The sequence below is a fragment of the Bos indicus x Bos taurus genome, chromosome 9 (genome assembly GCF_003369695.1).
Source record: "Bos indicus x Bos taurus breed Angus x Brahman F1 hybrid chromosome 9, Bos_hybrid_MaternalHap_v2.0, whole genome shotgun sequence".
In the NCBI taxonomy this organism is placed as follows: domain Eukaryota; kingdom Metazoa; phylum Chordata; class Mammalia; order Artiodactyla; family Bovidae; genus Bos; species Bos indicus x Bos taurus.
The window spans coordinates 30,108,029-30,122,311 of record NC_040084.1 but is presented as its reverse complement, the minus strand read 5'-3'; the positions used below and the strand labels follow the sequence as shown (position 1 = coordinate 30,122,311).

General features: G+C 34.2%; 1 protein-coding gene across 3 annotated transcripts in view; it reads right to left on the bottom strand.

Moving 5' to 3' along the window:
- The window catches only part of TBC1D32 (TBC1 domain family member 32), a 205,515-nt gene that overhangs the window by 17,919 nt on the left and 173,313 nt on the right, over window positions 1–14,283 (bottom strand). For all 3 annotated transcript variants that reach the window (XM_027551099.1, XM_027551101.1, XM_027551100.1), the window contains 2 exons: window positions 13,233–13,387; window positions 3,017–3,157 (listed from right to left, as the gene is read on the bottom strand). In XM_027551099.1, coding sequence (XP_027406900.1) covers window positions 3,017–3,157; window positions 13,233–13,387 — 296 coding nt within the window. The remainder of the gene's footprint in view (window positions 1–3,016; window positions 3,158–13,232; window positions 13,388–14,283) is intronic.

The window sequence follows — 14,283 nt, the reverse complement described above, 5'->3', positions numbered from 1 at the left end:
TTTCATGGAGGGGGGAAAAGCAGCAATGAGAAAAATCAAGAGATTTTTCTTGAGTGTATTTGGAGGATTATACATGTTAGCTCACTTGCTGACACAATATAGTACAATAATCAATGATATGCAAAATGATGACCCCAAGGAATTACAAAAGTTAAGTCATTAAAGATATGGGGTACTTCTTAGGATAGGAAAATTACTAAAATACAATAAAGTTTTTTCTTTTAAAGAATAAAATTCTACATTTTCATTAGAATATGTGATTTTCTGTTTATTTTAAAAGTATATTTTCATTTTGATTTTCCTTCCCATCTCAAATGCTAATCAACAAATATGTATTTCTAGCTAATTGAGCTTGTATTCTAGTTGAGCTTATTATTTTTAGTCTAGAGATCTGTATATTTTATTTAGCAATCTGCTCACAAATTCTTTCATTAATCAACCAATCCCTTAATGTCTATAAGTATGCAACTTTAAAAAGCATGGCTCCTAATTAGATCAGAACGAGTAAACTTTGAAATACAAAATTTGTATATAAATAATTACTTAACTACATACACCAAGTTATTTAAATGTTGTTTTCATATTTCATAATTAGCAATAAAATGGTTAATAATAACAAAGCAATGATACATACTTCTTAAGACACAAAATGATTAGCTCACATAAGGAGCCACAGACAGGCATTTTTACATTAGATAATTTAAGAAATATAATAACATTACTACTCAGAAATAATGCAGTAGTTTTTTATTAGGTAAATCTACATATATGTAGCTTCAAATTGATAATAACATATCAAATTGTTAAAGAGAAGCCAAAACGATAAAGAGGTACACCAAATTGATATCGTAGGGCCTTGGGTACTGAAAGTTTTCCCCACAGTTTTTGGTCATCCATTCTTAAATGTTTGGTGTAGATGGTAAAGAATCTGTCTGCAATGCAGGAGACCCAGGTTCAATCCCTGGGTTGGGAAGATCCCCTGTAGAGGGGAAAGGCAACCCACTCCAGTATTCTCATCTGGAAAATCCCATGGACAGAGGAGCCTGGCAGGCTACAGTCCATGGGGTCCAAAGAGTCAGACACAACTGACTGACTGAGTACAGCACATAATCTAGAATGACAAAAGGAACTCTCCTTGGCTTGAATTATTTTATATATATATATATATATATGAATAGAAAGGATTGTTGAACTTATTGTAACTAATTCCAAGCAGAATTAAACATTTTGTGATTCAAAATTCTCAGAAGAGTTTAGGTAAAAACATAGTAAGAGTCAGAATTGGCTAAGAAAGAATTGGCATTTCCACTACATGCAATTCCTTTGTTATATTTGAACTTCTTATTAAATTTCAGGAAATTTAAAATTCAACAGGCAGAGTAACCTGATACAAGTAAATGTAATAAGTGATATAAGGTCTCTTCAAAGTAAGTATATAAAAGCATATATCATAATGTGAAGAATAATGTGATGTGAACATAATTTTTTTCAAAGTATCTATATTTTAACAGAATAAAAATCTAAATTTCAAATTCAAATGTCCACTTTGACCTGAGAAAAATCTCCTTAAAGTGCACATAAGAGGAACCAATAGGTATAAATAGTAAATTGACTTTTTTAGGAGAGCATTAGGAAGTAAATAATAGGTTTATTTACTCTCACCCCATGTTAAGATGCAATAATAAAGTTCAATAAGCAAAACAGAATAATAAATACAAATATAATAATAAATAAGTAAATAGGTCAAATTATAAAATAAGTAAAAAATTATTACTCAAGAACTGAAGGGATTTGGATAGTGGAGGTTACTTTTAAAGGATATTTACAAGTCAATAAGAAGTCCACTAAGACAGATGGGCAATGAATAAAAAGATACAACTAGTTAACAAAACTGTGGAATTATAATCAACCTTATTAATGTTCAAAAAAGCCTCAAACCCTGCAAATTTTAAAAATTTAGCAATTAGTTTTGAAAAACCCAAGTACCCAGTCCTGGAGAACAGACACTCTTCATTTCTATTAGAAGAATACAAAATCAAAGCAACTTGGTATGCATCAAGAACCTTAAAAGTGTTCGTATCTTTTGATTAAGTATCTACCTTCTGGGACTCTGACCTAGAGATTCAATTCTAAAAACAGAAGAAAGATTTAAGTTTTAAAATATTAAATTTTAGCCTGATAACATAGTAAAGAAGCAATCCACACTCTACCACTGAAAGACTGACTAAGCACAGGAGGCAGACATCTTTGGCTACTGCAAATAACCACACGCCCAATACCAGGCCCTCAAGACATCATTAAACCTTCCCAGACTCCAAAAGAGAGCTTACTGTTAGATAAGATACAATATCTCACATACCAGATACTCAGTGGTGATAAGAATTCTTGCCCTCAGTTAGTCTACCTAATCCTTGCAGAAGCCTTATGAAGGAGATACTATCATTTGCAGAATGAGATACTATCATCCTATTTGCAGTAGGAGATACTATCCTTGCAGAAGCCTTATGAAGGAGATACTCCATTAAAAAGTCTACATGTCATAGATTTCCAGAATGTCTATGTCTTGAGTAGCTGAAACAGAACTCAAAATCTGTGAATGCCAGAGATCTAATGTAATGGTAATGTGCAAGACCTAGGGGAAGCCAGCTTAAAGATTTAAACACATATAGAACCTGATAGGCTGCAGTCTGTGGGGTCGCTAAGAGTCAGACACGACTAAGTGACTTCCCTTTCACTTTTCACTTTCATGCATTGGAGAAGGAAATGGCAACCCTCTCCAGTGTTCTTGCCTGGAGAATCCCAGGGACGGGGGAGCCTGGTGGGCTTCCGTCTATGGGGTCATACAGAGTTGGACACGACTGAAGCGACTTAGCAGCAGCAGCAGCAGCAGACATATAACTATTTACAAAATGATTGATTAATTTTAATGTGTTTCCTGTATTTGATGAGAATATAATTTTCTTTGCAAAGACACTGAGCTCTGGGAGTTGAAGAAATACTATTTTCCATGAATTACCTGTGATGGTGCAAAACCAGACATGTGAAAAGCTGAAAATACAAGTGGCACCTCCGCTTTCAGTAGCATTTCAATATAGTGAGTGCTGCAAAAATACACTGGATGAATGCCAGATTCTATAGTGTCAATAGGCAGGTACCTCTGCATGAAAGAGAAAAATCGAGAATTAATGAATTTAAAAACAAACTTATCTAAATCCTATGCTTTAAATTAGTACTTCAAAATTAACATGGTGGCATAACAACCTACTGCAAATTTTATGTAAATTAAAATGTTAGAACGTTAAACACCAAAGAAAGATTAAACCTCAATAAAGGCAGTATGATACTTTCCTTCTGAGATAATGAATACAATTAACACTTTGTAATTTTGACAAATTCAATCTCTATGGAATAATGGAGATGGGTATTACATGAAAGAATAAATATATAAATAAGTACATTAGTAATAAGTGCTTTACATTTTAATTCTAAGCATATTTCAATATTTTTATATTATCCTTGACTTTAGTTAATGACTCTAAAATATCAAAAGAGTTTATACAGTTTGTCAGCTCTTAAGATATTTGCCTAATCGGCTTTTTCTAAGCTAATGTTAAATAACCCAAATCTAAACCTGAGTTACTAATAATTGAACTGAGAAATCCATAAGAAATTCATCTCTAAAATTGTGGTGCATCCTCATTAATGAATTCAGGCTATCTATCTATCTATCTATAATTTATTTCATATATTTTGTATTTATTTATATTTCTATGTATATATATCATATATGTATAGATACATATATACATATACTTACAAATGCATTTTTCAGCAATTTCTTCATAAAGTAGGTTATTTCAATTTAGTTCTTGAGTACAATTTATCATCATGAATGCTGTATGCTTTAATGTTACTGTAAACTCAACATCTAGTAAACTCAACATCTAACCACAATACATTTTTTAAACAAAGAACAAACTTGAAGATGTAATTTTGAGTTAAGAAAAATTATTAGACTAGCAATTATATCCTACAGACTGATAAAAAATTGGATACTCAAATTGGATCTGCTATCATAATAAAACATGAAAACTATTGATAGATCACTGATTTCAGAAATTTTCATATATAACTCAAATTTAAATTTACCTTTTCATCTTTATTGGGCAGCTCAAACTTTTTTAATAAAGGAAAGTTAATACTTGAAAATCAAAACAAATCAAACACACATATAACAATTACATGAGTTAAAATGAGAATTTTTTCAAATTTCATTGCTAAACTGTTTTTAAGAATTTATGTTTGAGTTATATAAGAAATTCAGTGATTTACCAGTAGTTTTCATGTTTTATCATTCATTATGATAAATAATGATTTACCATTTCATATTGGAGAAATATGTATTTGTGGAAACATAGAGCTATAAATTTATGTTTTATAATAGGTTCTTAGGGATTTATCTCACAGCACACACAAAAATTAATATTACATATTAATGACTGAAGATATATGCATTATATTAAATGAACATCTTGTAGTCAACTTCAGATGGATGTTCAGACAAAGAAAATTAGTTTTTTATTAAATAGCTAAGAATAAATATATGAACTGAATGAGAATTAGCATCCTTTGATTTATCTTCTTTTGTTGAGTACACAATGTGTTTTCACTGATTACTAGTTGCAGAGTAGAATTAATGAGTCTAATAAATACACATAAGAGCAAAAAAATCAACTCATACATATACAATACTTTAATTTTCAATGCAAATTAGATAACAATTTTCTGAATATACATATAATAAGAGTGTAAAAATAATATATTTTAGAAATATTCTTACACTGGTCTCTAAGTTGCTTAATACAAAATATTTAGGTTTGTATAGACATGGGGACAATAGATTAATTAATTATCTCAAAGAAAAAAAACATTATTATGTAATGGATTCCCAAAGATAAGGCAAGAATTCTTCTACTCTTATGAATTATACTCTGTTGGAAGAAATTATGCCACAAATTTTGGTAACCAACAAAACTCCTAGCACCAAGACTTACACAGAATAGCTACTCAACAAACTGACTGAAAGACAATAAGATACTAATGATTATACCCTGTAATTACAGTAAACTCTCTTATAACAACAGAAGTTTTGTTAACTGGTCTATTATCATTTCATAATTCTCAGTTCAGTTTAGTTCAGTTCAGTCGCTCAGTCGTGTCCGACTCTTTGCCACCCCATGAATCGCAGCACATCAGGCCTCCCCGTCCATCACCATCTCCCGGAGTTCACTCAGACTCATGTCCATCGAGTTGGTGATGCCATCCAGCCATCTCATCCTCTATCGTCCCCTTCTCCTTCTGCCCCCAATTCCTCCCAGCATCAAAGGCTTTTCCAATGAGTCGACTCTTCGCATGAGGTGGCCAAAGTACTGCAGTTTCAGCTTTAGCATCATTCCTTCCAATGAACACCCAGGGCTGATCTCCTTTAGAATGGACTGGTTGGATCTCCTTGTAGTCTAAGGAACTCTCAACAGTCTTCTCCAACACCACAGTTCAAAAGCATCAGTTCTTCGGTGCTCAGCTTTCGTCACAGTCCAACTCTTGCATACATACATGACCACTGGAAAAATCATAGCCTTGACTAGATGGACCTTTGTTGGCAAAGTAATGTCTCTGCTTTTCAATATGCTATCTAGGTTGGTCATAACTTTCCTTCCAAGGAGTAAGCGTCTTTTAATTTCATGGCTGCAGTCACCATCTGCAGTGATTTTGGAGCCCAAAAAGATAAAGTCTGCCACTGTTTTCACTGTTTCCCCATCTATTTCCCATGAAGTGATGGGACCAGATGCCATGATCTTATTTTTCTGAATGTTGAGCTTTAAGCCAACTTTTTCACTCTCCTCTTTCACTTTCATCAAGAGGCTTTTTAGTTCCTCTTCACTTTCTGTCATAAGGGTAGTGTCATCTGCATATCTGAGGTGATTGATATTTCTCCCGGCAACTTGATTCCAGCTTGTGCTTCTTCGAGCCCAGCATTTCTCATGATGTACTCTGCACAGAAGTTAAATAAGCAGGGTGACAATATACAGCAGACAATATACAGACAATATACAGGGTGACAATGTACAGTATGATGTACTCCTTTTCCTATTTGGAACCAGTCTGTTTTTCCATGTCCAGTTCTAACTGTTGCTTCCTGACCTGCGTACAGGTTTCTCAAGAGGCAGGTCAGGTGGTCTGGTATTCCTATCTCTTGCAGAATTTTCCACAGTTTACTGTGATCCACATAGTCAAAACCTTTGGCATAGTCAATAAAGCAGAAATAGGTGTTTTTCTGGAACTCTCTTGCTTTTTCGATAATTCAGCCGATGTTGGCAATTTGATCTCTGGTTCCTCTGACTTTTCTAAAACCAGCTTGAACATCTGGAAGTTCACGGTTCACATATTGCTGAAGCCTGGCTTGGAGAATTTTGAGCATTATTTTACTAGCGTGTGAGATAAGTGTAACTGTATGGTAGTTTGAGCATTCTTTGGCATTGCCTTTCTTTGAAATTGCAATGAAAACTGACTTTTTCCAGTCCTGTGGCCACTGCTGCGTTTTCCAAATTTGCTGGCATATTGAGTGCAGCACTTTCACAGCATCATCTTTCAGGATTTGGAATAGCTCAAGTGGAAATCCATCACCTCCACTAGCTTCGTTTGTAGTGATGCTTTCTAAGGCCCACTTGACTTCACATTCCAGGATGTCTGGCTCTAGGTCAGTGATCACACCATCGTGATTATCTGGGTCGTGAAGATCTTTTTGTATAGTTCTGTGTATCCTTGCCACCTCTTCTTAATATCTTCTGCTTCTGTTAGGTCCATATCATTTCTGTCCTTTATTGAGCCTATCTTTGCATGAAATGTTCCCTTGGTATCTCTAATTTTCTGGAAGAGATCTTGAGTCTTTCCCATTCTGTTGTTTTCCTCTATTTCTTTGCATTGATTGCTGAGGAAGGCTTTCTTATCTCTTCTTGCTATTCTTTGGAACTCTGCATTCAGATGCTTATATCTTTCCTTTTCTCCTTTGCTTTTCGCTTCTCTTCTTTTCACAGTTATTTGTAAGGCCTCCCCAGACAGCCATATTGCTTTTTTGCATTTCTTTTCCATGGGGATGGTCTTGATCCCTGTCTCCTGTATAAAACTCTAATTTACAGCTAATGATATTCATAAACCAGATCAATGACCGCTCTGAGCGACATGAATATAACAGAGAATCTTATGAATCATCAAATTATAAATTATATTTGTTATACTTCTAGTGTTCTGATATATTTTGGTTAGTCACAACTCTTGGAAAGGATGGTAACTCAATAAAAGGTAACTCTAAAGAAAATTCGGAACATAGAATTAAGCAGAACACATACAGGATCACATCAATTAACAGATCACCTAAGTAACATATAAACTAGCCTGATATCATGGAAAAAGTTATCAGTAAAACTTTTGGTTTGGGGTATACTAAAACTGGCATGATACGAATCCATATGTTCATGTTATGCCGTTTCTTAGAGTATTTGGCTTTAATGATTAAAAATGAAAGATATGTGCTTAAAGAAAAACACAGTATGCAGTCTTAGTTTTTTTTCTTTCACTACAGGCGGTTTTGATGACTCATTTTATTCCTAACACTAAGGAAAACTTATGGATATTAAATAGAAAGACGCTAGTAGAAAGAAACTTTCCAAACCCATCCAAACTGATCCAATTCAATCCAGTCCAATCCTGTCCTCCACGCTAGGGATCTGTAGGCAGAGAACAGGCTGTATTTTATTGGCATTGCTGCAGTTACTCTGTGAAGCATGTGCATCATGCACACCATGCAGAGGCCTGAAGAGAAAACTCGGAGATACCTTTTTGATTCAATTAATTCTAAAAAACAGTATTTCTCCTCTCAGAAAAAAAAGAACCACACATAGGAAAAAGGAATCTTCTAAGATTCGAAGTCACATATATGAAGGGGAAAGGACTTTACCGCTTATCCTCTTCCCAGTAAGTGATTGGTTACATGACTTACTACTGTTAATCCCTTGCAGATAGGTTACAAAGTGTGCCATGACATGCTGATAATTATAACATTTAAATCTAAATGAACATTTCAATGCTATTAGAATTTTTAACTTTAAACCTCCTGTGTTGGATTATTATTAATTTATTTTATGAAAAGGATGATACAGATATTCACACATTTAACTATATAAAATAATTAAATGAATATAAAGTGACTATCCTATTCCATGACACTTCCTTGTAGAACTACACTAGTTAATCAGAATGCAACTTTATCCTGATTTATCATCAAGGAAGTTTTGTTTCTAAGTGAATTAAAATACTTCAGTTTTTATTTCAATTTAATTTGTTATCCTTTCTCATCTTTCAACTAACAGAGACGGCATACATGATTGTTATTTTTACTATAACTATTATTTGAGATTAGGTATTCCTCCATGGAAATAACTGATTTCTTGATCTGTCTTAATCTATATTTATTAACAGCTTTGATGTTAACAATTAGTCAAACTGATTCTTGATGAAATTCCATAAAGAATGATTATTTAATCACTCATGAAGAATTTTCTTAAAGACAAAATTGGAAGATAATTTAACTATATCAGTACATTAAAGGGTTCTTCTTGTCTAAATGGCTTAAGGACACATTTTTTTCAAATGATTTTTATCTCACAGTAATAGAGTTTATAAATTTTTGAAAACTTTAATATTTCATTATTTCCTATATTGTTTCTCCTAAGCCAAATTTTAAAATCTTTTTGATGCAATTTGTTTATAAGACTTTTAAGAATGTAGGGGAGCTCTCTTAAATACATTTTCTAAGGTAATGAAAGCCTACTGTCTTTTACATTTGTTGCTATTGTTCAGTCACTCAGTCCTGCCTTATTCTTTGCAACCCCATGGACTGCAAAGAGTTGGACACAACTCTTTGTGACCTACTGCACATGCACACACATGGACTGCAGCACACCAGGCTTTCCTGTCCATCACCAACTCCCAGAGCATGCTCAAATTCATGTCCATTGAGTCAGTGATGCCATCCATCCAACCATCTCATCCTCTCCTGTCCCCTTCTCCTCTTGCCCTCAGTCTTTCCCAGTATGAGGGCCTTTTCCAATCAGTCAGCTCATCAGGTGGCCAAAGTATCGAAGCTTCAGCATCAGTCCTTCCAATGAATATTCAGGGTTGATTTCCTTCAGGACTGATTTGATCTTCTTTCAGTCCAAGGGACTCTCAAAAGTCCTCTAGCACCAGTTCAAAAACATCAATTTTCAGCACTCAGCCTTCTTTATGGGTCAACCCTCACATTCGTACAAGACTACTGGAAAAACCAGTTTTGACTAGGCAGACCTTTGTTGGCAAAATGATGTCTCTGCTTTATAATATGCTGTATAGGTTGATTATAGCTTTTTTTCCAAGGAGCAAGAGTCTTTTAATTTCATGGCTGCAGTCACCATCTGCAGTGATTTTCGAGCACAAGGAAATAAAGTCTGTCACTATTTCCACATTTTACCCATATATTTGCTATGAAGTGATGGGACTGGATGCCATGATCTTAGTTTTTTGAATGCTGAGTTTTAAGCCAGCTTTTTCACTCTCCTCTTTCACTTTCATCTAGAGGCTCTTTAGTTCCTCTTTGCTTTCTGCAATTAGTGTGGTATACCTGAGGTTATTGATATTTCTCCCAGCAATCTTGATTCCAGCTTGTGCTTCATTCAGCCCGGAATTTCGCATGATGTACTCTGCATATAGGTTAAATAAGCAGGGTGACAATATACAGCCTTGACATATCCCTTTTCCAATTTTGAACCAGTTCATTATTCCATTGCTTTTTGACTTGCATACAGGTTTCTCAAGACAGGTAAAGTGGTCTGGTATTCCCATCTCTTTAAGAATTTTCCACAGTTTGTTGTGATTCACAAAGTCAAAGGCTTTAGCGTCATCAATGAAGCAGAGGAGATGTTTTTCTGGAATTCCCTTATTTTTTCTATAATCCAACGGATGTTGACAATTTGATCTCTGGTTCCTCTGCCTTTTCTAAATCCAGCTTTACATCTGCAATTTATCAGTTCACATATTGATGAAGCCTAGCTTGAAGGATTTTGAGCATTACCCTGCTAGCATGTGAAATGAGCATAACTGTACGGCCGTTTGAACATTCTTTGGCATTGCCCTCCTTTGGGATTGGAATGAAAACTGACCTTTTCCAGTCCTGTGGCCATTGCTGATTTTTTTAAATTTGCCGGCATATTGAATGCAGCGCTTTAACAGCATCATCTTTTAGGGTTTAAAATAGCTCAGATGGAATTCCATCACCTCTACTAGCTTTGTATGCAGTAATGCTTCTAAAGGCTCACTTGACTTCACACTCCAAATGTCTGGCTCTAGGTGAGTGATCACACCATGTTTATCCAGGTCAATAAGATCTTTTTTGTACAGTTCTTCTGTGTATTCTTGCCACCTCTTAATATCTTCTGCTTCTGTTAGGTCCACACCATTTGTGCCATTTACTGGGCTCATCTTGGCATGAAATGTTCCCTTGGTATCTCTCATTTTCTTAACGAGATCTCTAGTCTTTCCCATTCTATTGTTTTCCTCTATTTCTTTGCACTGATCGCTGAGGAAGGCTTTCTTATCTCTCCTTGCTATTCTTTGGAGCTCTGCATTCAGATGGGTATATCTTTCCTTTTCTCCTTCGCCTTTTACTTCTTTTCTTAGTGATTTTTAAGGCTTCTTCAGACAACCATTTTGCCTTATTGCATTTCTTTTTCTTGGGGATGGTTTGGCCACCATTTCCTGTACAATATTATGAATCTCTGTCCATAGTTCTTCAGGCACTCTATTATATATAATCCCTTGAATCTATTTGTCACTTCAACTGTATAATCATAAGGGACTTGAATGACCTAGTAGTTTTCCCTACTTTCTTCAATTAAAGTATGAATTTTACACATATCTATCTAAATATTAATTCATACATTCACCATATTTACTGAATAATTATGGTGGGGCATGTCAGTGGATAAAACCTTGCCCCAGAGAGATTACATTTAAGTGTGTAAGTAATAAATAAATACATAAATTAAGGAGCATATTTGGAATCAATATAGACCATGGAACAAAAGGAAAAGAAAAAATAGAACATGGGAATGGGGTTCAGGGCAAACAGGCTGAAGCTTTTTGAGGTTAATTACATTAACATGGTATTGTGCTAAAGATGGTGGAAAAGTCTGTGCTATTAATGGCTAAAGCTAGTGTCTTTAACATGTCTTTTGGCAAATGCAGATTTGCATATTTTGTCAACCTGCATAGAAAGTGTCAGTGTAATGCTTAGAACCAATGGAACAAATATAGTAGAAAAGGGCCACTTTTAAAGTAATATATTAAATCTTCTACCGTAGGCACTAACAAGTAAAGTGACACAGCAAAAAAAAAAAACAAAAAAAAACAAAAGATTAAATGAAAAGTTTAAATAAAAAAACATTTAAACTATGGAGTGGTGATTATACAGACATTAGTAACTGCACTTAGCTAAGAGTTCTAGACAGAATCCTGGAAGAGCAATGTTAGCAGAATGTTATTTGCTTTACAAAGACAGGAAAACAAACTACTGGTAATAAAATATTCAACTTGGTATATCTATAGTTGAAAAGAAAAAAATGATACTAAAGAAGGCATTACATGAGTCTTCACTGACGATATAGCTGCACTAACAGAAAAGTATAAAGCTTTACATTGAGTTCATTCTAAAACCCCTGAGTAATGTCACTCCATTCCATTATCAAATGATGCTATCAAAATGGTTAATCTAATAAACTCAAAGCAATTAGAGTACTGCCTGATTTCAGTTTTAGGGGAAGAAATGCTATTAGACAACATCACTCGTGTTAAAAGTAAAATAATATGTCAGAAAAAAGGTTTAAAGAGTCAAAGCAGAAATGCAACTTTATAAAATTATAGTTAACAGCAGTTCACTGGTGATGTCTGGCAGGGTCACAATCTGAACCCTAAAGTAGAATACTTAAAACTAGTGGCATGTCAGTATCTTTTCAAAAGACTTGACATGAAAGTGTGTGATGGACTTAAAAATTTTTCTCTCATTTACAAATGTAAGGTAAAAACTCTTTTGATAAGCATTCTTATCAAATTCTTATCAAAGCAGATATTCTAAATCTTCATGTACAATTTAAAGAATTGTCCAAATTCTGGTTAACAGAAGGAAAATTGTTCCACTGATTGAAGAAAAGCTAGTACATACTCTTTTGTCTTTGGTTCCTCCTTTTATGTGAGCAAATTTCTAGACACAGTTAAGTACAAGCAGGAGAATGTCTTATTCAGGAATTGCATATAGCTATTTCAGACATAAATTATAAAATTTTAACATTTAATGTATTCCTTGGTGCTTTGTGTTTATTTTCTTTATCACAAATACTTATTTTAAGAACATGTAATAAATGCTTTCATTTAACTTGACATAGATACTCTCTAGTCCCCTTAACTCTCTAGTACCCTTATTCTTGGGTACTGTGTGACTCCGCTGTCCAAGTTCAGTCTGTCATGAAAAGCACTAGCATGGCTTATAATGGACACTTTCCCCAAGTTGGAGGTCTTAAATGCAGTAAGTAAGTAAAACAAAATGCAGAATCATGAATAAATTAGGGATATACTTACCTCTAAACTAAACTTGGATCCCAGAGAACTAGTAAAATCTTTAAATAAAAAAATACACTATAATATCTTAATCAAAACTCATCATAGATTGCCAAAATGTATATAAAATTAGTATGCTTTTCCTCTATACAATATGGATACAATTTCAACTAACATATTATTTTCTTATACTATAATTTAACCAGAGATTATAACAAAGCAACAATAAAAATAGTCATTCAAAGGTTTTCTATTTATATATGGAATTTTCCAATTAAATGACAAGTTTAAAATTTAATAATGCACCTATTATTATTAATCCTTCATTCAGTTATCATTAGGTAACACAGCAAGTATTTGAGAAAATACCAAATGTGTATCTTCAAAATGAATCACTCAAAACTGCATTCAGACAGAAAATGAATAGAGTATATAACACACTCTACAAATAAAATAATAAGATCCTATTGAATCTAAAGAGGATTTTCCTTAAAATTTAAAACATTCCTATAAAACAGACTGAAAGGTCTTACAGAAATATGTAGTCTTGGCAACCAAAGGAAAGCTGAAGTCAGAAGCCTGGAGAATTGCTGAAGAAATTGGAATGTTTTGTCTTTGTCACCCAACATTATTATGAACAAAGAAGATACAAACCAGTCATGGCTAGTGTAATTCCTCTGCAAGCAGACTGAAAAGCACAGTTAAGGAACTTCTATAATATTTTATCTTACATGGTGAAATACTAGAACTCCATAAATACTCATTTCCAGAATCTCTATCAAGAAAGATATTAACGATAGTTAGCCCTCATTTTGTCTTCAACCAGCTTATAAGCTATTGATGTAAACGCCTGTGTGCATGCTCAGTTGTGTTTGACTCTTTGCCAGTCCGATGGACTGTAGAATGCCAGGCTCCTCTTTTGCCATTTCCTTTTCCAGTAGATCTTCCCAACCCAGGGATCAAACCTGCATCTCTTGTGCCTCCTATATTGGTAGGCAGATTCTAAAATTAAACTTTATTAATAAAAAAACTACTTGCACAGTAACTATTTTAATATACTATTTGTTGACATGTCCAGGGGAGGCCAAAATCACCAGCAACAAGAGGAAGAAACTATACGCTTTGTGGAAACACACTGTTCAAGTCATTAACACAACAGTACCATCCTTTCTCTAGATTAGGTTATCTGTCAAATTATTAGCATAATCAAGTATTTAAAAAGCCCACATATTTTTAGAATTCAGTAATGCAAATGACTTGTATAAACTTTTTTCTTGAAGTCAAACTCTATTTCTGAAAGATAACCAATACAAATAAAATAAATGGATATTTTATTCTCATTCTGTGTCTGTGTGAAGTTGCTCAGTCGTGTCCGATTCTTTGCGACCCTGTGGACTGTAGCCCGCCAGGCTCCTCTGTCCATGGGATTCTCCAGGCAAGAATACTGGAGTGGGTTGCCATTTCCTTCTCCAGGGGATCTTCCCAACCCAGGGATCGAACCAGGGTCCCCTGCATTGCAGGCAGACGCTTTATCCTCTGAGTCAATTATTTTGATTTACTAAACCTATTTTAAAGTTTCTCTAT